The sequence below is a fragment of the Choloepus didactylus genome, chromosome 6 (assembly GCF_015220235.1).
Source record: "Choloepus didactylus isolate mChoDid1 chromosome 6, mChoDid1.pri, whole genome shotgun sequence".
NCBI lineage: Eukaryota > Metazoa > Chordata > Mammalia > Pilosa > Megalonychidae > Choloepus > Choloepus didactylus.
In genome coordinates, this window is record NC_051312.1 from 86,913,567 (window position 1) to 86,937,877 (window position 24,311).

General features: G+C 36.6%; 1 protein-coding gene across 1 annotated transcript in view; it reads right to left on the reverse strand.

The window, feature by feature from the left end:
* FCHSD2 (FCH and double SH3 domains 2) overlaps positions 1-24,311 on the reverse strand; it is a 442,594-nt gene that overhangs the window by 341,716 nt on the left and 76,567 nt on the right. Inside the window, exon 3 of the mRNA XM_037840535.1 lies at positions 19,089-19,134. Coding sequence (XP_037696463.1) covers positions 19,089-19,134 — 46 coding nt within the window. The remainder of the gene's footprint in view (positions 1-19,088; positions 19,135-24,311) is intronic.

Below are 24,311 nucleotides of genomic sequence, written 5' to 3' on the forward strand. Positions count from 1 at the left end.
TGCTATTGTTTTCCAAAAAAAATGGCAACAGAGAAGTTTCACTGATGTAGAGGATTTTGCATGTGTACGTCTATGAATTCACTGCCACTGTACATTACCTGCTCTCTTCCATCAACATAGCTAATAGTATGCAAAAATATGAAAAATCCTATGATATAACAAATGTGTATCTTTATGCACAATTTGGTGGAAAGCAGAGCCTGATGATACAGAAGTCATCTTTTATTAATAACCTAAGGAATCTAAATTCTGAGAACTAAAGTAGCCACCCCTGGGCCATGGATTGAAGACTAGACCAAGCACTCCCTGAGAATAGCAGACTGTTGGCAAAACAAATATGGAAAGACAAGATGAAACATTTGGCCTCTCTAGCAATGAGGAAGGAATTTAGTCCAGACTGCTCAGTTTATGTCAACTTTCATTTAATTTTGATCATTGTGCTTTAAGCTGAACGATCAGGGAAAAGAAAAACAATGACTACTACATCTTATGAAAAGTTTCAGACCTTGCAACTCCTCTGAAAATAAATACTGCAAATACCAGTTCCATTTCTTCCCCAGAATTTAAAAATCAGATGATTTTTAAATGTCTATAAATGTAATAGTTAAGGACAAACAGGCCTTTATATATTTTTTAATTTAATGGCTTAAATCAAAATGTATAAAACTAAAAATTTTTTTTCAAATGTTTGATTTTTCTCTATGATTTGTGAAGTACTTCAACATAACATAATTCCATTCTTTAGAGCACCAGCAAAATGTGTTATAGTAAAAAATACAGAAATGTTTGGGATATTTTTGGAAATAAGAATCTACTAGCATTACTATAGGTTAGCCCTGAAAATTGTCAATATCAGTTTTGTTTTCTAATCTATCAAAGCCACCAAAGCAAACCATAAAATTTTATTAGGTTCAAGGAGACAGGGCAAGATGGCAGCACAGGGAGGTGTAGAAATTTGTTCGTCCTGTAGGGCAGCTAATAAATAGCAAAGGAGATGTCTAGAACAACTGTTTGGGAGACATCCATGACCAGACACACATCATGCACCAGTATGGAACAGATGGAAGGGCTAAGATCAGAGCACAGACCTGTGAGAGAGTCTCCCAACCTGTAGAGGCTGGTGCCCCACCCCCACTAGAACAGCAGGCTGTTTTGGAGTCACTCCCCCATGGGAAAAAGAAGCAGTCTCTACTAGGAGCAAGGGAAAGCAGGTCAATCAAGCTCCAACTGTAGATTTAATTAACAAATTTACTGCTGCTGATTACAAGCTCCAGGGCGCAGATAAACCCAGAAAAAGGACGAAAGGAATCCAGAGGTCTCTCCACAGCATAGAAGAGGCAGGGCTCACAGAAAAAAAATGAGGCATTTGGAGTTGGCTGAGTGAAAAATACTAGAAAAGGGCTGTGTCCCAAGAAAAGGAGCACATAGAGCTGGGTAACAACTTTGGCTCTTGACTGGCAAACTTGGGGACCAGCTCCTAAAATGGATTTTTTTCCTACTTTTTAGCATAAAGAAAGCAGCAGTCTTTTTCAGTTGTCAGCACTGTCCCAGGCAAGGGCAGAGTTAAGGAATACCTGAGAGTCAAAGTAACTAGTCACGTGCAGGAGATAATTCCCCAAAGGGCATATCTTCCCTATAAGAAAGGGCGGGGGGGAGGGGGAAGACCCAGCAAAGTGTCAGCTCTCATTCAGAGGATTCAGACCCCAGAGGCTGGAACACAGAAACAGTTTGATTCCACCCTCTGTGTCAGCCTCTGTCTCAACCGTGCTACTAGCAGGCACAGGTTCTGCTGAGAATGAAAGACACCACACCCCTTTATGCCAATGAGGTGCAGTGGGCTGACCAGCAGCACCTGCTGGGAATGAGAGAAAAAGTCCAGAATCAGGAGGCTACACAGGTAATAGTGGTACCCTGATGGGTCTCATCCCCAGGGAACACAGATGTTGACTACACTCTCTTCATGAGTCCTGGGCCTGTCTTATATGGGAAAATCTGATTGGGGTGTAGCCTATCTGGGGAGACCCCCCCTCAAAAAAAAAAAAATAGGCATGGCAAGAACCAAAAAAACAAGAGCTGAAAAAATCTGATCATTTAAACAAAAGCTATGCTTATGCTAGAAGTCTAGAATAAGTTTAACTGAATGTCAAAACACAGGTAGAGAACAAAACCATCCAACAAGAAAACCCTAGGTAGAAGAGAGAAAACTACCTCCAGAATAAACAAATAAAGGAAATCAGATGCCTAGACACCAGCAAAAATCACAAGTCATATCAGGAAGCATGAAGGTATGGCTCAGTCAAAGGACCAAACTAACACTCTAAATAAGATACAGGAGTGGGAACAACTAATTAAGGATGTTCAAAGAAATATTCTAAATCAAATCAAAGAGCTGAAGGAAAATATGGCAAAAGAGATGAAAGATATAAAGAAGACACTGAGGGACCATACAGAAGAACTCAAAAGCTTGAAAAAAACAAATGGAAGAACTTACAGGAATGAAAGGCACAATAGAAGAGATTAAAAACACAGTGGAGACATACAACAGCAAATTTGAAGAGAAAGAAGAAAGGATTAGTGAACTAGAGGACACAATATCCGAAATCCTACACACAAAAGGACAGAAAGGGAAAAGAATGGAAAATATGAACAGGATCTCAGGAAATTGAATGACAACATGAAGAACACAAATATACATGTCATGGGTGCCCCAGAAGAAGAGAAGGGAAAAGTGGCAGAGAGAATAATGGAGGAAAGAATCACTGAAAATTTCCCAACTCTTATGAAAGACATAAAATTCTAGATCCAAGAAGCACAGGATATCCCCAAACAGAATAGATCCAAATAGACCTATTCCAAGACACTTACTAATCAGATCATCAAGTGTCAAAGATAAAGAGAATTCTGAAAGCAGAAAGAGAAAAGCAATCAATCACATACAAGGGAAAGTCAATAAGACTATGTGTGGATTTCTCAGCAGAAACCATGGAGGCAAGAAAGCAATGGTATGACATATTTAAGATGAAAGAGAAGAACTTCCAACCAAGAATTCTGTACCTGGCAAAACTGTCCTTCAAAAATGAGGGCAAGTTTAAAATATTATCATACAAACAGACACTAAGAGAGTTTGTGAACAAGAGACCAGCTCTACAAGAAATTCTAAAGGGAGTGCTACAGGCAAACAGGAAAAGATAGGAGAGAGAAGTTTGGAGAAGAGTGTAGAAATGAAGATTATCAGTAACGGTAAAAAGAAAGGAAAAAAAAAAAATAAGATATGACACATAAAATCCAAAAGACAAAATGGTAGAAGAAAGTACTTCCTTTAAAGTAATAACATTAAATGTTAATAAATTAAACTCCCCAATTAAAAGACATAGATTGGCAGATAGATTAAAAAAAGATCCCAATCTGTATGACACCTGAAACTCAGAGCTAGAGCTTGGAAGCTATGAATGTCAGTATTACCTCATACAACCAGTGGTAAAAAAAAAAAAAAAAAAAAAAAAAAAGCTGAAAAAGATTTCAGATTTCATTTAGAGATAAGAATGAAGCAGATTTGGTTAGGACTAAGGTACAACAGACTAAAGGGCAGAGGATGATATTGACTGTGTGTTTTAAAACTTCAACTTCTGTGCGAGACCAAGGGTAGAGATGTTTATTTGGTGGAAAATCTTTATTTTCTGTAGCACACTATATAATTTAACTTGCACAGTCAGTTTATTCAAACACTATAACTACAAGGAACTTTGAATAAGAATTGAGATCTGGCAGGTCTGTACAGGTAAGTGTGAAACCCCAATACATCCCAAAGTAATTTGCGAAGAGAATAAAAATGTATTTGCAGGGCCCTCCTGAAGAACTGGGGGAAAATGCAAAAATGCTGCATTTCCCCACCTGGGTTATTACTGATATTCTCACAAACACTGAGAACTACCAATTTAGTAGACTGAGCCCTACATGGAGCTTGTTACTGCAGCCCTTATGAAGCTTGTTATTGCAAAGAGAGGTAAGCCTACCTATAACTGTGACTAAGAGTCTCCCCCAGAGAACCTTTTTGGTGCTCAGATGTGGCTTCTCTCTCACAACCAACTCTGTAAAAAAACTCACTACCCTGACCCCACGTTGGACATGACTCCCAGAGATGAGTCTGGCCCTGGCATCATGGGACTGTGAATGCCTTCTTGACCAAAAGGGGAGGAAGAAATGAAAGAAAATAAAGTTTCCGAGGCTACAAGATTTCAAATAGTGTCGAGAGGTCATTCTTTAGGTTATTCTTATACATTACATAGATATTCCTTTTTAGTTTCTAGTTGTTCCGGTTTGCTAATGCTGTTGTTATGCAAAATACCAGAAATCGATTGGCTTTTACAAAAGGGATTTATTAGGTTACAAAGTTACAGGTTTAAGGCCATAGATGTTTCCAGAATAAATCATAAAGTAGGCCATAAAACAATTTATATTAATTTGAAAGGGCTAAAATTCACATAAAATGTACTCTCTGAACACAATGGCATTAATTAAAATTAAAAACAGAAATTTGAGAAACCACCAAATATTTAGAAATGTGTGGCCAACAGAGGTTTAGAGCCATGAATGTTCCTCCAATTGTTGCTTTAGAAAATACTCTGAGATGAGTGAAACCAAAACACAACATATCAAAAGTTATGGGATGAAGTTAAAGCAATATTGAGAGGAAGATTTATTGTTTTAAACATGTAAATTCAAAAAGAAGAAAGGTTTTAAATCAGTAACATAAACTTCCTCTTAAGAAATAAGAAAAAGAGTAAACTAAACCCAAAGCAAGATGAAGTGATAGAGATTAGAACAAAATCAATGAAATAGAAAACAGTTGAAACAGAAAAAAAACTATGAAACCAAAAGTAGGTTCTTTGAAAAAAATGAACAAAACAGCCAAATCTTTAGCTAACCTGACCAAGGAAAAAGAAAGAAGACACAACACAAACCATGAATAATAGAAGGACAGACAACACTAACAATCCTTCAGAAACAAAAAGGAAAATGGAATACTAATAACAATTTTATGCCAAGACGTTGGACAACTTAGATTAAATGGACAAATTCCCATAAAAACACAGATTATTAAAAATGATCTAAAAAGAAAGAAAAAATCTGAATGAACTAGAGCATGTAAAGAAATAGAATTAGTAAATTAAAAATCATCCCACAAGGAAAAGCCCAGGGCCAAATGATACTCTACCAAATATTTAAGTAAGAAAAGAATAACAATGCTTCATAAATTCTTTCAGAAAACAGAAAAGGAAGGAACACTGCTCAACTCATTTCATGAAGCCAGTCTTACCCTGATACCAAAAAACAAAGACATCACAAAAAAGAAAATCATAGACCAATATCCTTCATGAACAGAAATGCACTCATCAACATCATAAACAAGTGGGATTTATTCCAGGAATGCAAAGTTAGTCTAACATTTTAAATTAGTTACTTTAAAATACCATATTAAATAGAATAAAGGATAAAAATCAACAGGATCATAGAAATTGAAAAAAAAATTTGACAAAATCTTAGCACCCACTAATGATAAAATGCTCAACAAACAAGAAATTGGACAGAATATACTCAACCTTATAGTTGTACTCTATTATAGAATGAATGCTTTACCCCTAAGATTGGGAACAAGGCAAGCATGTTCCATTCAACATGGAAGTACAATAAGGAAAAAGGTAGAGCTAAAGAAAGATCTGATGTATTCAGATTATAAAACAAAAATTAAACCACCTTATTCTCAGATGATATGATCCTGCATGTAGGAAATCCTACGAAATTCACACACACAAAAAAAACTGCATGAACTGATAAATGAGTTTAGATATATAAAAATCAAATGTATTTCTAGATATTGAGAATGAATAACCCAAAAATAAAACAATTCATCATTAGATATTAGGTAAATAAAAGTAAAACCAAAATGAATACCACTACACATCTATTACAACATCTAAAATGTAAAAGACCAATCATATCCATTATTGCTGAGGATGTCAAGCAACTGGAACACTCAGACATTCCTAGTACCACTTCTTTGGAAAACAGTTTATCAGTGTCTTAAAAAGTTAAAATGATTCAGCCATTCCACTTCTACATTTTATCCAAAAGAAATGAAACAATGTGTCCATACAAAGACATGTACACAATATTCACAGCAGCTTTATTTGTAATATCCAAAATATGTTAACAATCCAAATATTTTATGGTTATAGCCATACACTGAAATATTAATCAGTCATGAAAAGGAATGAAATACTGATAGCTGCTACAATATAAATGAATCATAAAATATGCTAAATAGAAGAAGCCAGGCTTAAAAAAAAAGCTACATGTTGCACAATTCAATTTATAGAGAATTAAATTAAAATTCTAAAAACTGCAAACTGATCTATAAAGACAGAAAGCAGAACAGTGGTTGCCTGGGAGTGACAGGAAAGGTGAATCAAAGTGGGGAGTGGAAGAAGGGATTATAATGGGGCATAAGAAAACTGTGGGGAGTGATAGATACATTCATTATCTGGATTGTGATAATGGTTTCACAGGAATACACATGTCAAAACTTAAATTTTCCTTGTGGATCGCACTCCCTTTATCCAGTGTATGGATGGATAAGTAGATAAATGGGGTCAAAAACTAAATGAAAAATAGGGTGGGATGGGGGGGATGATTTGGATGTTCTTTTTTATTTTTATTTTTTATTCTTATTCTGATTCTTCCTGGTATAAAGAAAATGTTCAAAAATAGATTGGGGTGGAGGCGGGGCAAGATGGCAGACTGGTGAGCTGTATGTTTTAGTTACTCCTCCAGGAAAGTAGGTAAAAAGCCAGGAACTGCGTGGACTGGACACCACAGAGCAATCTGTCTTTGGGCATACTTCATACAACACTCATGAAAACGTGGAACTGCTGAGATCAGCGAAATCTGTAAGTTTTTGCGGCCAGGGGACCCGCACCCCTCCCTGCCAGGCTCAGTCCCGGGGGAGGAGGGGCTGTCAGCTCCAGGAAGGAGAAGGGAGAATTGCAGTGGCTGCTCTTATCGGAAACTCATTCTACTGATTCAAACTCCAACCATAGATAGACTGAGACCAGACACCAGAGACTCTGAGAGCAGCCAGCCCAGCAGAGAGGAGACAGGCATAGAAAAAAAACAACACGAAAAACTCCAAAATAAAAGCAGAGGATTTTTGGAGTTCTGGTGAACACAGAAAGGGGAAGGGCGGAGATCAGGCCTTGAGGCGCATATGCAAATCCCGAAGCAAGGCTGATCTCTCTGCCCTGTGCACCTTTCCTTAAAGGCCCTGGTTGCTTTGTCTATTAGCATTTCAATAACCCATTAGATCTCTGAGGAGGGCCTTTTTTTTTTTTTTTTTTTTTTTTTTTAAATCCTTTTTGCTTTTTCTAAAACAATTACTCTAAGAAGCTCAATACAGAAAGCTTCAAAGAATTGAAATTTGGGCACGTCAAGTCAAGAGCAGAACTAAGAGAGCTCTGAGACAAAAGGCAATAATCCAGTGGCTGAGAAAATTCACTAAACAACACAACTTCCCAAGAAAAGGGGGGTGTCCGCTCACAGCCACCATCCTGGTGGACAGGAAACACTCCTGCCCATCGCCAGCCCCATAGCCCAGAGCTGCCCCAGACAACCCAGTGTGACGGAAGTGCTTCAAATAACAGGCACACACCACAAAACTGGGCGTGGACATTAGCCTTCCCTGCAACCTCAGCTGAATGTCCCAGAGCTGGGAAGGGGGAGCAGTGTGAATTAACAGAGCCCCATTCAGCCATCATTTGAGCAGACTGGGAGCCTCCCAACACAGCCCAGCAGCCCAGAACTGCCCTGGGGGGACGGCACTCACCTGTGACATAGCACAGTCATCCCTCAACAGAGGACCCGGGGTGCACAGCCTGGAAGAGGGGCCCACTTGCAAGTCTCAGGAGCCATACGCCAATACCAAAGACTTGTGGGTCAGTGGCAGAGACAAACTGTGGCAGGACTGAACTGAAGGATTAGACTATTGCAGCAGCTTTAAAACTCTAGGATCATCAGGGAGATTTGATTGTTAGGGCCACCCCCCCTCCCCGACTGCCCAGAAACACGCCCCACATACAGGGCAGGCAACACCAACTACACACGCAAGCTTGGGACACCAATTGGGCCCCACAAGACTCACTCCCCCACTCACCAAAAAGGCTAAGCAGGGGAGATCTGGCTTGTGGAGAACAGGTGGCTCGTGGACGCCACCTGCTGGTTAGTTAGAGAAAGTGTACTCCACGAAGCTGTAGATCTGATAAATTAGAGATAAGGACTTCAACTGGTCTACAAACCCTAAAAGAACCCTATCAAGTTCAGCAAATGCCACGAGGCCAAAAACAACAGAAAATTATAAAGCATATGAAAAAACCAGACGATATGGATAACCCAAGCCCAAGCACCCAAATCAAAAGACCAGAAGAGACACACCTAGAGCAGCTACTCAAAGAACTAAAGATGAACAATGAGACCATAGTACGGGATATGAAGGAAATCAAGAAGACCCTAGAAGAGCATAAAGAAGACATTGCAAGACTAAATAAAAAAATGGATGATCTTATGGAAATTAAAGAAACTGTTGACCAAATTAAAAAGATTCTGGACACTCATAGTACAAGACTAGAGGAAGTTGAACAACGAATCAGTGACCTGGAAGATGACAGAATGGAAAATGAAAGCATAAAAGAAAGAATGGGGAAAAAAATTGAAAAACTCGAAATGGACCTCAGGGATATGATAGATAATATGAAACGTCCGAATATAAGACTCATTGGTGTCCCAGAAGGGGAAGAAAAGGGTAAAGGTCTAGGAAGAGTATTCAAAGAAATTGTTGGGGAAAACTTCCCAAATCTTCTAAACAACATAAATACACAAATCATAAATGCTCAGCGAACCCCAAATAGAATAAATCCAAATAAACCCACTCCGAGACATATACTGATCACACTGTCAAACATAGAAGAGAAGGAGCAAGTTCTGAAAGCAGCAAGAGAAAAGCAATTCACCACATACAAAGGAAACAGCATAAGACTAAGTAGTGACTACTCAGCAGCCACCATGGAGGCAAGAAGGCAGTGGCACGATATATTTAAAATTCTGAGTGAGGGGAATTTCCAGCCAAGAATACTTTATCCAGCAAAGCTCTCCTTCAAATTTGAGGGAGAGCTTAAATTTTTCACAGACAAAGAAATGCTGAGAGAATTTGCTAACAAGAGACCTGCCCTACTGGAGATACTAAAGGGAGCCCTACAGACAGAGAAACAAAGACAGGACAGAGAGACTTGGAGAAAGGTTCAGTACTAAAGAGATTCGGTATGGGTACAATAAAGGATATTAATAGAGAGAGGGAAAAATAGGGCAAACATAATCCAAAGGATAAGATGGCCGATTCAAGAAATGCCTTCACGGTTTTAACGTTGAATGTAAATGGATTAAACTCCCCAATTAAAAGATATAGATTCGCAGAATGGATCAAAAAAAATGAACCATCAATATGTTGCATACAAGACACTCATCTTAGACACAGGGACACAAAGAAACTGAAAGTGAAAGGATGGAAAAAAATATTTCATGCAAGCTACAGCCAAAAGAAAGCAGGTGTAGCAATATTAATCTCAGATAAAATAGACTTCAAATGCAGGGATGTTTTGAGAGACAAAGAAGGCCACTACATACTAATAAAAGGGGCAATTCAGCAAGAAGAAATAACAATCGTAAATGTCTATGCACCCAATCAAGGTGCCACAAAATACATGAGAGAAACATTGGCAAAACTAAAGGAAGCAATTGATGTTTCCACAATAATTGTGGGAGACTTCAACACATCACTCTCTCCTATAGATAGATCAACCAGACAGAAGACCAATAAGGAAATTGAAAACCTAAACAATCTGATAAATGAATTAGATTTAACAGACATCTACAGGACATTACATCCCAAATCACCAGGATACACATACTTTTCTAGTGCTCACGGAACTTTCTCCAGAATAGATCATATGCTGGGACATAAAACAAGCCTCAATAAATTTAAAAAGATTGAAATTATTCAAAGCACATTCTCTGACCACAATGGAATACAATTAGAAGTCAATAACCATCAGAGACTTAGAAAATTCACAAATACCTGGAGGTTAAACAACACACTCCTAAACAATCAGTGGGTTAAAGAAGAAATAGCAAGAGAAATTGCTAAATATATAGAGACGAATGAAAATGAGAACACAACATACCAAAACCTATGGGACGCAGCAAAAGCAGTGCTAAGGGGGAAATTTATAGCACTAAACGCATATATTAAAAAGGAAGAAAGAGCCAAAATCAAAGAACTAATGGATCAACTGAAGAAGCTAGAAAATGAACAGCAAACCAATCCTAAACCAAGTAGAAGAAAAGAAATAACAAGGATTAAAGCAGAAATAAATGACATAGAGAACAAAAAAACAATAGAAAGGATAAATATCACCAAAAGTTGGTTCTTTGAGAAGATCAACAAGATTGACAAGCCCCTAGCTAGACTGACAAAATCAAAAAGAGAGAAGACCCATATAAACAAAATAATGAATGAAAAAGGTGACAGAACTGCAGATCCTGAAGAAATTAAAAAAATTATAAGAGGATATTATGAACAACTGTATGGCAACAAACTGGATAATGTAGAAGAAATGGACAATTTCCTGGAAACATATGAACAACCTAGACTGACCAGAGAAGAAATAGAAGACCTCAACCAACCCAGCACAAGCAAAGAGATCCAATCAGTCATCAAAAATCTTCCCACAAATAAATGCCCAGGGCCAGATGGCTTCACAGGGGAATTCTACCAAACTTTCCAGAAAGAACTGACACCAATCTTACTCAAACTCTTTCAAAACATTGAAAAAAATGGAACACTACCTAACTCATTTTATGAAGCTAACATCAATCTAATACCAAAACCAGGCAAAGATGCTACAAAAAAGGAAAACTACCGGCCAATCTCCCTAATGAATATAGATGCAAAAATCCTCAACAAAATACTTGCAAATCGAATCCAAAGACACATTAAAAAAATCATACACCATGACCAAGTGGGGTTCATTCCAGGCATGCAAGGATGGTTCAACATCAGAAAAACAATCAATGTATTACAACACATTAAAAACTCGAAAGGGAAAAATCAATTGATCATCTCAATAGATGCTGAAAAAGCATTTGACAAAATCCAACATCCCTTTTTGATAAAAACACTTCAAAAGGTAGGAATTGAAGGAAACTTCCTCAACATGATAAAGAGCATATATGAAAAACCCACAGCCAGCATAGTACTCAATGGTGAGAGACTGAAAGCCTTCCCTCTAAGATCAGGAACAAGACAAGGATGCCCGCTGTCACCACTGTTATTCAACATTGTGCTGGAAGTGCTAGCCAGGGCAATCCGGCAAGACAAAGAAATAAAAGGCATCCAAATTGGAAAAGAAGAAGTAAAACTGTCATTGTTTGCAGATGATATGATCTTATATCTAGAAAACCCTGAGAAATCAACGATACACCTACTAGAGCTAATAAACAAATTTAGCAAAGTAGCGGGATACAAGATTAATGCACATAAGTCAGTAATGTTTCTATATGCTAGAAATGAACAAACTGAAGAGACACTCAAGAAAAAGATACCATTTTCAATAGCAACTAAAAAAATCAAGTACCTAGGAATCAACTTAACCAAAGATGTAAAAGACCTATACAAAGAAAACTACATAACTCTACTAAAAGAAATAGAAGGGGACCTTCAAAGATGGAAAAATATTCCATGTTCATGGATAGGAAGGCTAAATGTCATTAAGATGTCAATTCTACCCAAACTCATCTACAGATTCAATGCAATCCCAATCAAAATTCCAACAACCTACTTTGCAGACTTGGAAAAGCTAGTTATCAAATTTATTTGGAAAAGGAAGATGCCTCGAATTGCTAAAGACACTCTAAAAAAGAAAAACGAAGTGGGAGGACTTACACTCCCTGACTTTGAAGCTTATTATAAAGCCACAGTTGCCAAAACAGCATGGTACTGGCACAAAGATAGACATATAGATCAATGGAATCGAATTGAGAATTCAGAGATAGACCCTCAGATCTATGGCCGACTGATCTTTGATAAGGCCCCCAAAGTCACCGAACTGAGCCATAATGGTCTTTTCAACAAATGGGGCTGGGAGAGTTGGATATCCATATCCAAAAGAATGAAAGAGGACCCCTACCTCACCCCCTACACAAAAATTAACTCAAAATGGACCAAAGATCTCAATATAAAAGAAAGTACCATAAAACTCCTAGAAGATAATGTAGGAAAACATCTTCAAGACCTTGTATTAGGAGGCCACTTCCTAGACTTTACACCCAAAGCACAAGCAACAAAAGAGAAAATAGATAAATGGGAACTCCTCAAGCTTAGAAGTTTCTGCACCTCAAAGGAATTTCTCAAAAAGGTAAAGAGGCAGCCAACTCAATGGGAAAAAATTTTTGGAAACCATGTATCTGACAAAAGACTGATATCTTGCATATACAAAGAAATCCTACAACTCAATGACAATAGTACAGACAGCCCAATTATAAAATGGGCAAAAGATATGAAAAGACAGTTCTCTGAAGAGGAAATACAAATGGCCAAGAAACACATGAAAAAATGTTCAGCTTCACTAGCTATTAGAGAGATGCAAATTAAGACCACAATGAGATACCATCTAACACCGGTTAGAATGGCTGCCATTAAACAAACAGGAAACTACAAATGCTGGAGGGGATGTGGAGAAATTGGAACTCTTATTCATTGTTGGTGGGACTGTATAATGGTTCAGCCACTCTGGAAGTCAGTCTGGCAGTTCCTTAGAAAACTAGATATAGAGCTACCATTCGATCCAGCGATTGCACTTCTCGGTATATACCCGGAAGATCGGAAAGCAGTGACACGAACAGATATCTGCACGCCAATGTTCATAGCAGCATTATTCACAATTGCCAAGAGATGGAAACAACCCAAATGTCCTTCAACAGGTGAGTGGATAAATAAAATGTGGTATATACACACGATGGAATACTACGCGGCAGTAAGAAGGAACGATCTGGTGAAACATATGACAACATGGATGAACCTTGAAGACATAATGCTGAGCGAAATAAGCCAGGCACAAAAAGAGAAATATTATATGCTACCACTAATGTGAACTTTGAAAAATGTAAAACAAATGGTTTATAATGTAGAATGTAGGGGAACTAGCAGTAGAGAGCAATTAAGGAAGGGGGAACAATAATCCAAGAAGAACAGATAAGCTATTTAACGTTCTGGGGATGCCCAGAAATGCCTATGGTCTGTTAATTTCTGATGGATGTAGTAGGAACAAGTTCACTGAAATGTTGCTATATTATGTAACTTTCTTGGGGTAAAGTAGGAACATGTTGGAAGTTAAGCAGTTATCTTAGGTTAGTTGTCTTTTTCTTACTCCCTTGCTATGGTCTCTTTGAAATGTTCTTTTATTGTATGTTTGTTTTCTTTTTAACTTTTTTTTTCATACAGTTGATTTGAAAAAAGAAGGGAAAGTTAAAAAAAAGAAAAAAGACAAACAAGGAAAAAAAAAAAAAAAACATGTAGTGCCCCCTTGAGGAGCCTGTGGAGAATGCAGGGGTATTCGCCTACCCCACCTCCATGGTTGCTAACATGACCACAGACATAGGGGACTGGTGGTTTGATGGGTTGAGCCCTCTACCATAAGCTTTACCCTTGGGAAGACGGTTGCTGCAAAGGAGAGGGTAGGCCTCCCTGTATTTGTGCCTAAGAGTCTCCTCCTGAATGCCTCTTTGTTGCTCAGATGTGGCCCTCTCTCTCTGGCTAAGCCAACTTGGAAGGTGAAATCACTGCCCTCCCCCCTACGTGGGATCAGACACCCAGGGAAGTGAATCTCCCTGGCAACATGGAATATGACTCCCGGGGAGGAATGTAGACCCGGCATCGTGGGATGGAGAACATCTTCTTGACCAAAAGGGGGATGTGAAAGGAAATGAGATAAGCTTCAGTGGCAGAGAGATTCCAAAACGAGCCGAGAGATCACTCTGGTGGGCACTCTTACGCACACTTTAGACAACCTTTTTTAGGTTCTAAAGAATTGGTGTAGCTGGTGGTGGATACCTGAAACTATTAAACTACAACCCAGAACCCATGAATCTCGAAGACAGTTGTATAAAAATGTAGCTTATGAGGGGTGACAGTGGGATTGGGAATGCCATAAGGACCAAACTCCACTTTGTCTAGTTTATGGATGGATGTGTAGAAAAGTAGGGGAAGCAAACAAACAGACAAAGGTACCTAGTGTTCTTTTTTACTTCAATTGCTCTTTTTCACTCTAATTATTATTCTTGTTATTTTTGTGTGTGTGCTAATGAAGGTGTCAGGGATTGATTTAGGTGATGAATGTACAACTATGTAATGGTACTGTAAACAATCGAAAGTACAATTTGTTTTGTATGACTGCGTGGTATGTGAATATATCTCAATAAAATGATGATTAAAAAAAAAAAATGGGGGTGACAATATTACCTTCCTCAGAACATTGTGAGAATTAAATGAGATAATGTATGTAAAGTGCTTAGAATAATGCCTAAAATGTAGTGAGCACTCAATAAATTTAAGCTTTGTTTAAAAAAAGAACGTTTTGAAAAAAAAAAAAAAAAAAATAGATTTGGGTGACGAGTGCACAACTACATGATGGTACTATGAATGGCTGATTGTACGTCATGGGTGATTGCACGGTATGTGAATATATCTCAATAATACTGAATTTTTAAAAAAAGTATGGGGAAAAAAAAAACAACAAAACTTTGCTTAGAAGCATTAGTTGTAATTGCCCAAAACTGGGAACAATTCAAATTTTCATCATCAGTAAACTAAAAAACAAACTGTGATATAGTCATTCAGTGGGATACTATACCATAACGTACTTCCTGATTTCAAACCTCACTACAAAGCTACAATAATCAAAACAACATGGTACTGGATAGAATTGAGACTCCACAAATAAACCCACACATCTATGACCAATTAATTTTCAACAAGGGTATAAAGTCCATTCAATGGGGAAAGAACGCTCTTTTCAACAAACAGTGCTGGGAAAACTGGATTTCTACATTCAGAAGAATGAAGGCATACCAACATCAAACCATATACAAAAAATTAACTCAAAATGGATCAAAGACCTAAACGTAAGAACTAAAATCATAAAATTCTTAGAAAGTAACATTGGGGAAAATTTTCAGGACCTTAGATTTGGCAATGGATTCTTAGATATGACACCAAAAGCATGAACAACAATAATAAAAAATACACTTCACTGAAATTTTTTAAAAATTTATGCATCAAAAGACATTATTAAAAAAGTGAAAAGAACTGATAAAATGGGAGAAAATAGTGGCAAATCATATATACGATAAGGGCTTACTATCCAGAATACATAAAGAAGTCCTAAACTCAACGAGAAAAAGACAACCCAATTTGAAAATAGGCAAACGACTTGAAAAGATATTTCTCCAAAGAAGACATACAAATAGCCAATAAGTACATGAAAAGATGTTCAACATTATTAGCCATCAGGGAAATGTAAATCAAAAGCACAATGAGGTACCATTTCACTAGCTACTAAGACGGCTACTATTAAAAAAAAAAAGTTACTAAAGGAAAATAAGTGCTGACGAGGATATGGAGAAACTGAAATCCTGGTGCACTGTTGGTGGGTATATTAAATGGTGCCACCACTGTGGAAAAGTTTGGTAGTTGATCAAAAAGTCAAACACAGAATCACCATATGACCCAGGAATTCCCCTCCTAGGTATATACCCAAAAGAACTGAAAACAGAGACTCAAACAGATACTTTATGCCAACAATAACAGCAGCATTATTCACAATAGCCAAAAGGTGGAAACAATCTAATTGTTCATCAACAGATAAATGCATAAATAAAATTTAGTATATCCATACAATGGAATATTACTCAGCAATAAAAAGGAATAAAGTTCTAATATATGCTACAATACAGATGAACCTAGAAAACATAATGCTAAATAAAGTGAGTCGGATACAGAAGGACAAATGTTGTGTGATTCCACCCATATGAAATACCTAGAAAAAGCAAATTCAGCAACTATGTAGATTAGAGGTTAGCAGGGGAAAGGGGTACAAGGAAATAGAGAATTATTGCTTAACGGGCACAGAGTTTCCATATGGGGTGATGACAAAGTTAGTTTTGGTAATGGATGGCGGTGATGGTAGCACAACATTGTAACTGTAATTAACGTAACAGAATTGTACACTTAAAAATGGTTAAAATAGCCTTGCTGTAAATATATATAAATATAACCACAATAAAATGTATAAAAAATAAAATAAAACAAAATAATGAACTACTCCTACATACAACATGTATAAATCCTAGTAACAATGATGAATGAAAGAAATCAGACACAGAAGAGTACATACTATAGGAATCCATTTAATATAAGTTCAAAGTTAGGCAAAAATCAAAAAGTAACAAGTATTCTGATAAAAGTAAGAGTTCCGGTTACCAGTAGAGGCTGTGAGTAAGGACTGCTTCTGGAGCCAAGGTAAAGTCTATATCTTAATCTGGGTAGTACTTACGGGACTATGTTCACTCGATAAAAATTTATCAAACTATACATTCAAAATTTGTCCATCTTATTTCATACATATTTCAATTAAAAAAATTTATCCCCTAAAGTGTCAACTCTGCACTAAGCCAAAGAAAAAAAACTACAAGAAATAATTTAAATAGTGTAGCTGTCCTCTCTCTCCACCCTAACCACCCAATGGGAGTGTGTCCCGAGACAGGGAATGCAGATAAGCTTGAAACAGTCACTGCATATTGACAAAACCATAGACTGTGTCCATTATTTTAAGCATTTCCCTATTATTAACAAGATGTAAAAGGAATGTTCAGGCAATCACACCAGAGGGTAAAGAGAGATATATTTATATCCTCAGGAAATAAACTGAAAATTAATTGAGAAACACTGAAGAGCAAGAAGAACTGAGAAAGATCACCTAAAAGACAAATATGACGACAAGTAACAAGAGTCATCTAACTGGCTCTCCATAAATGTGCTCAATTATCCCAAGCAGAAAATCACTGGAACACTTTAACTGCTGAATATGACTACTCTATGAAATCTTATACAATTTATATCCATTATCCATTATTACCGGATTGTATAAAGAAGACCAAGTATAGCCTGACAGACAGTTAAAGAAATGCTTCAAGAGTAAATCTGATTGCTCTGTAAAATATAATCCCACTTAACTGTGCATATACCTATATACACATATAAAATATACCTACACATATATAATATATATACATATATAATATATATATACATAACATATAACAAAACAGGAGATAAAAGTTTAAATATATTATTTAAAGTTACAAAGGTAACAAAAGCACTAAAATAGTTCCACAATTATAGTACAAACAGCAGGCTGGTAAGGAATGGCTAAATAAATAAGTTCATTTCTCATTAATTAAAAGAAGTAATCAAATGATAATGTCTAGAGTTGGATAGATCAAGAATGTTAATTAATCCTATTATTTAAAGATATAGAAATAATTCACCAGGAGAATCAAAATAAATATCAGTTTTAATCTTTCCTCTCAGGAAGGAGACTGGATTGGGGCAAAGGCCTAGTACTTTTCACATAATTTTAATGTACTATTTTATATTTTTAATCATGAACATGTCCTACTGGTGAATTAAGCCATTACAGAAACATGGTTTCTGTATGTTTACTTTTTATGAATGTTTTAAAAATAGATAAAAGACTATAATACCAATTCAATAAATATTCATATGCTGTATAATTACATATATTATAATGTCTATAAAAGGTATATTAACTGTCCTTATTCCACATGGTTATTGAGAGGATTAAACCAGATAACATATGTAAAATATTCAGCAATGTACTTGGCACAGTGCGTGATTTCAATAAGTGTTAGCTGTCATTAATAGTATTTATTATATATGCATAGAAAAAAAGGTTCAACATGAATATCAGAACTGATGTTATTCATCATGTAAAGCATGTAACACATAATAGACACTCAAAAATATTCACTGAATTAGTCTTTGAGTTCTAGCTAGCTTTCAAGGAATAAATAATACTCATAAAACTATTAAATAAAGACAGAAACCTAACTGTAACCTAATTGTAATGAAATTCGAATAAAACTAAAACCAAAACCTGACAAAGCACAAAAAAAGAAAATCATCCCCCAAACTCATCAATTATGATAAGAACAGCAGCAGCAGTTAAGGTTACCATGTAAAGCATATACCGGGTGTTAATTTTATTTTCCTTCTTATGCTTTCCCATATTTCTAAATTTTGCTATAAATACTTTTATAGTTTGTGGGGGAGCAAATTAGGAACTCTTTTACACATAGAAAGTAACTGTTTAAGAAGGTCAAAATTTCCAAATTATGTTAAACTGCTTTTGTACAAGAAAGAGTACTATTAATTCTTACACATACAAAAAATGGTATATATAATTTTTTCCTGGCACATTTAGCTATCTGGTAGCAAATAAGTTTCCAATTAAAATAAAAGAAAGAAAAGCTTTAATTTCCCTAGAAATAGCTCCATACCATCCACGGAAAGCATACCATTCTCTTCTCAACAGGACCCTAATAGGAAATAAATGACTGAGCAAAAAAGTAAAAATTAATCCTTCATAAAACTACAGAGAATAGGGCAAATAAATGAGAGTGAATATATATACCTTTAAATATTATACCTTTTTTATATAAGGAGCAACTTAGCTCCTCACCTTAAGATTCAAAAGGAGCAGAAAGGGGATCAGACAACGGGAGATCATCACCACAGAGAGGAAAAGGAGGATATGGGAATACCAAGGCTTCTCTCCAACAACCATAGCTGCCCTTAAGCCAAAGAAATGAGGAATACTTAGGATGGGGACTTTCATTTCAAAGCTTACCTGTGCATATTCTCTTTCAATAGCAGCCTTCTTCTGACTGAATGTCCTAAAAACACAAATAAACACTCATTACCAAAAGTATAATAACTTAATGCCATGTAAATTTATCAACACAACTTCAAATACTGCCTGCTCGTGAGCAATATGAAGGAAGGGACTATATTTTACTCATTTTTATGTGCTAGGAATATTGATAAAAGCATAGATACTAGAATCAGATTATTTATGTTTAAATCCCAGCTCCACCATTTACTGGCTATATAACCTCTTGGTTAAATTGCTTGATTTCTCTGTGTCTCTGTTTCTACTTTGGTATACTGGAGATAATAACAGTATCCACACTCATATGGATACCGTAAAATTTAGCTAATTAAAATGTATTAAGTGTTAAAACAGTTCCAGCACACAATAAAAGCTATCTAAATATTAGCTTCTGTTATTAAAATGGCTAGTATACCATAGGCAATAAAAATATTTACCAAATTAACACCAACATAAAGCTAACTATAAAAAACATGATGAAAAATTTGATCAGCTTCTCAACATGAAAATTTTCAAATCATTTCCTACTTTGCAGTTTTTTTACAAGAGTTACAAAACAAAGAACAAGGCCACTAGGAGCTGTGGTAAGGTAACACCTTTCACATACATGTACCACATTTCATAGATTCTTAGGTATACAGTTTTCACATTTTAACATTTCTGATACTGGGACGAATCTTTTCATTATGATTTGCAGTATTTTCTTCCATCTTATCAGTACACAGGCATCCTAGAACCAATAAAACAAGGTAATTTTCATAATTTATTTTGGATATTCTGAGTTTGAAGAATTTTAAATGCCAGGTATCTGTGCTCTTAAAAACACTTCACCAAGGTAAATATAGCAAAATAAGGAGTGAAAAAAATACTAAGAGCTGAAATATTTTAAAAAGGCAATAACCCAAAACTCCTACTTTAAAAATTATTTAGATTTACCAATATGACTCTAGTTTTCTTACATAAGAAACGGAATTAAGATCTTACTACATTTGCTTTCAGAGAGTAATTGATTCCTTAATATTGAAAATAACAAAGAAAAATAATCACACTATAAGCTAAACCTGAAGATTCATGCCTATTTAAGGGAACTTTAAATGACCAAGAGCAACAACAAAAATGATTCTGTACAATGTCTTCAATGGAGTCAAAAGTTAAGCAGGACCATTTCCTTATGGGGCCCTTCAGATTAGGAACATTTAACACAGTCCTTTAAAATGCAAGTTGTTACTCTCATTAAGAAAAAACGTATAAACTGTGTACTATATCATATATATATAATATACATGTATGTAATATATACAACCTACAACATATATACAATTTATACACAACAAACCCAATATAGAGAAGAATATATTCCATAATACTAATAAAAGTTCTCTCTGGGTAAGGGGATTACAGGCTTTCATTTTCTTCTTTTGTTTTTGCTTTATATATTTTCTGATGTTTTAGTAAGAATATGTATTATGCTTGAAAAAAATTAAATCCTTACTTTTCATAAATAAATAAATAAACAAGGAAACTAGACATACAAATAAATATATGCAACTCTTTTACATACATGTTGTTTTTGTAAAATTGCACTTAGAAATTATTACTAGTGCTACCAACCTTGTTATCTTTCCAGCACTGTAAATACCCAGTTAAAGGATATCAATTAAGATGAACTAGCTCATACTTTCACCACTACAAAAGCTGAAAACATATCTCATACTTTCTAAAAGTGGCATTTTCAGCATTTTACAAAAGATAAAAGTAATTACTTATTTATTTATGACCTTTTAAGCTTAGATATAACTCATCTTAAAATACAAAGGCTCCAGTGAAGTATGCAAGAAAAAATGAATTAATTCTATTTTACTCTGAACATGCAGATCAGCTGACTTAAATACCTTCAGTGACACTTAATAGTTCTTATAAAACAGTTTCACATCCACCAAGTAATTTCTGGTTCCAAAGAAAGAAAACAAATCCAGAGTGACAACTACTTAAAATCAATTTATCATGTCCCCCCAACGTGGGACATGACTCCCAGGGGAATGAATCTCCCTGATGACATGGGACATGACTCCCAGGAATCAGCCTGGTCCTGGCAGCAAGGGATTGAAAATGCATACTTGACAGAAAGGGGGAAAAGAAAGGTAACAAAATAAGGTTACAGTGTGTGCCGGTTTGAATGTATTGTGTCCCCCAAATGCCATTATCTTTGTGGTCTTGTGTGGGGCAGACCCTTGGGTGCTGGTTGGATTTGCCTGGAGTGTGCCCCACCCAGCTGTCGGTGATAATTTTGATGAGATGTTCCCATGGAGGCGTGGCCCCACCCATTCGGGGTGGGCCTTGATCGGTGGAGCTATATAAATGAGCTGACTCAAAGAGGAAAGAGAGTGCAGCTGGGAGTGATGTTTTGAAGAGGAGCAAGCTTGCTAGAGAGGAACGTCCTGGGAGAAAGCCGTTTTGAGGCCGGAGCTTTGGAGCAGATGCCAGCTGTCTTCCTAGCTAACAGAGGTTTCTGGAGGCCATTGGCCATCCTCCGGTGAGGGTACCCGATTGCTGATGTGTTACCTTGGATGCTTTGTGGCCTTAAGACTGTAACTGTGTAGTGAAATAAACCCCCGTTTTATAAAAGCCTATCCATCTCTGGTGTTTTGCATTCTGCAGCATTAGCAAACTAGGACACAGTGGCTAAGAGATTTCAAATAGAGTCGAGAGGCTATCCTGGAGGTTACTCTTATGCAAGCTGCAGCTAAATATCCCAAATAGCCATAGTATTTCAAGCCTTAACCAACAGTAGTCTTGATATAACTAGGTTCCTATGTGAGACTATAAAAGTTTCACTCACTAAGTTTTATCTCTCAGAAACTTAAGTCCACCAGAGTGTTCCTATGCCAGGCAAGTCCTAAAATGCAGAGGCAACAGCCTCGTTCAAAAACAACAATCAGATGCAGTCCCCTTCCCCATAATGTCGACATCCCTTTTCAACATGAACAAGTTAGGGTGGTCACTGCCTAGACACCACTGAAGATAGGGAAAGTGATTATAAGAGGAAGGGATAGCAACAGACAAGATAGAATTTAATAAAGAATTAAGAATACTGAAACTTTATATTAATATATATACATATATACATATATATATATATATATATATAAGATGCTAGGGTATTAGAACAGCTAGAAGGAAATAACTGAAATGGTGAAAAGTAACCTATAACATTCTTTGAAATTTGCTCCATAGCTATTTGTTGAATTGTGCTTTGAAGGTTAGCACCTGTCTGTATATATCCTATATTTCACAATAAGGAAAAAACTGAAACTGTGGAACTGCAACCCATAATGTTTTTTGAAATCACCTATATAACTGCTTGTTGAGCTGTATTTTGAAATTTAACATCTTTTTAAAAAAATTTATCATCAATATTAGGAAATCCATTAATTACAATCGACCATTATTGAGAGCAGAGTAAAAAAAATCTAATCTCTATAAATGATGAAAAGGCATGCTATAAGTCAGCTTCTCATAAAATCTTAGTAAAATAATAATGGGTGCTACAATAAAAATGATTAACAATAACAAGTTTTGGCAAAAATGCAGAGTAATTAGAACCCTCATATATTGCTGGTGGGAAGGTAAAATGATGCAACTGCTTTGGAAAACAGCTTGGGAATTCCTCAAAAGGTTAAACATAGAGCTACCATATGACCTGGCAGTTCCCACTCCTGGGTATATATACCCAAGAGAAATGAAAACTTATGTCCACACAAAAACCTATACATAAATGTTCATAGCAGCATTACTCCTAACAGCCAAGAGGAATGGATTAACAAAAGGTGGTAAATACACAGAATGGAATATTATTCTATCATAAAAAGGAATTATACACCTTGAACCTTGAAAACATTATGCTAAGTGAAATAAGCCAAACACAAAAGACTACATATATGATTCCATTTATATGAAATGTCCTGAATAGGCAAATCTAATAAAGGCAGAAAGTAGATTAGAAATTGCCAAGAACATGGAGGAGCTGAGATAAACTGCCGTTTTTCTAACAGTATTCTTCTTTCAACTAGAAATGTTGATTATAAATTTATATGGAAAAATTAACATGTAAGGATAGCTTTGAAAATTCTGAAAAAGAATAATAATGATGAAGGCTTAGACTTACCAAACAGTGAAAATTAATTTTAAAAACTACAGTAATTAGGCGGGGCAAGATGGCAGACTGGTGAGCTGTATGTTTTAGTTACTCCTCCAGGAAAGTAGGTAAAAAGCCAGGAACTGCGTGGACTGGACACCACAGAGCAATCTGTCTTTGGGCATACTTCATACAACACTCATGAAAACGTGGAACTGCTGAGATCACCGAAATCTGTAAGTTTTTGCGGCCAGGGGACCCGCGCCCCTCCCTGCCAGGCTCAGTCCCGGGGGAGGAGGGGCTGTCAGCTCCAGGAAGGAGAAGGGAGAATTGCAGTGGCTGCTCTCGTCGGAAACTCATTCTACTGATTCAAACTCCAACCATAGATAGACTGAGGCCAGACACCAGAGACTCTGAGAGCAGCCAGCCCAGCAGAGAGGAGACGGGCATAGAAGGAAAACAACACGAGAAGCTCCAAAGTAAAAGCAGAGGATTTTTGGAGTTCTGGTGAACACAGAAAGGGGAAGGGCGGAGATCAGGCCTTGAGGCGCATATGCAAATCCCGAAGCAAGGCTGATCTCTCCGCCCAGGGCACCTTTCCTTAATGGCCCTGGTTGCTTTGTCTATTAGCATTTCAATAACCCATTAGATCTCTGAGGAGGGCCGTTTTTTTTTGTTTTTTTTTTTTGTTTTTTTTTTTTTTTTTAAATCCTTTTTGCTTTTTCTAAAACAATTACTCTAAGAAGCTCAATACAGAAAGCTTCAAAGAATTGAAATTTGGGCACGTCAAGTCAAGAGCAGAACTAAGAGAGCTCTGAGACAAAAGGCAATAATCCAGTGGCTGAGAAAATTCACTAAACAACACAACTTCCCAAGAAAAGGGGGGTGTCCGCTCACAGCCACCATCCTGGTGGACAGGAAACACTCCTGCCCATCGCCAGCCCCATAGCCCAGAGCTGCCCCAGACAACCCAGTGTGACGGAAGTGCTTCAAATAACAGGCACACACCACAAAACTGGGCGTGGACATTAGCCTTCCCTGCAACC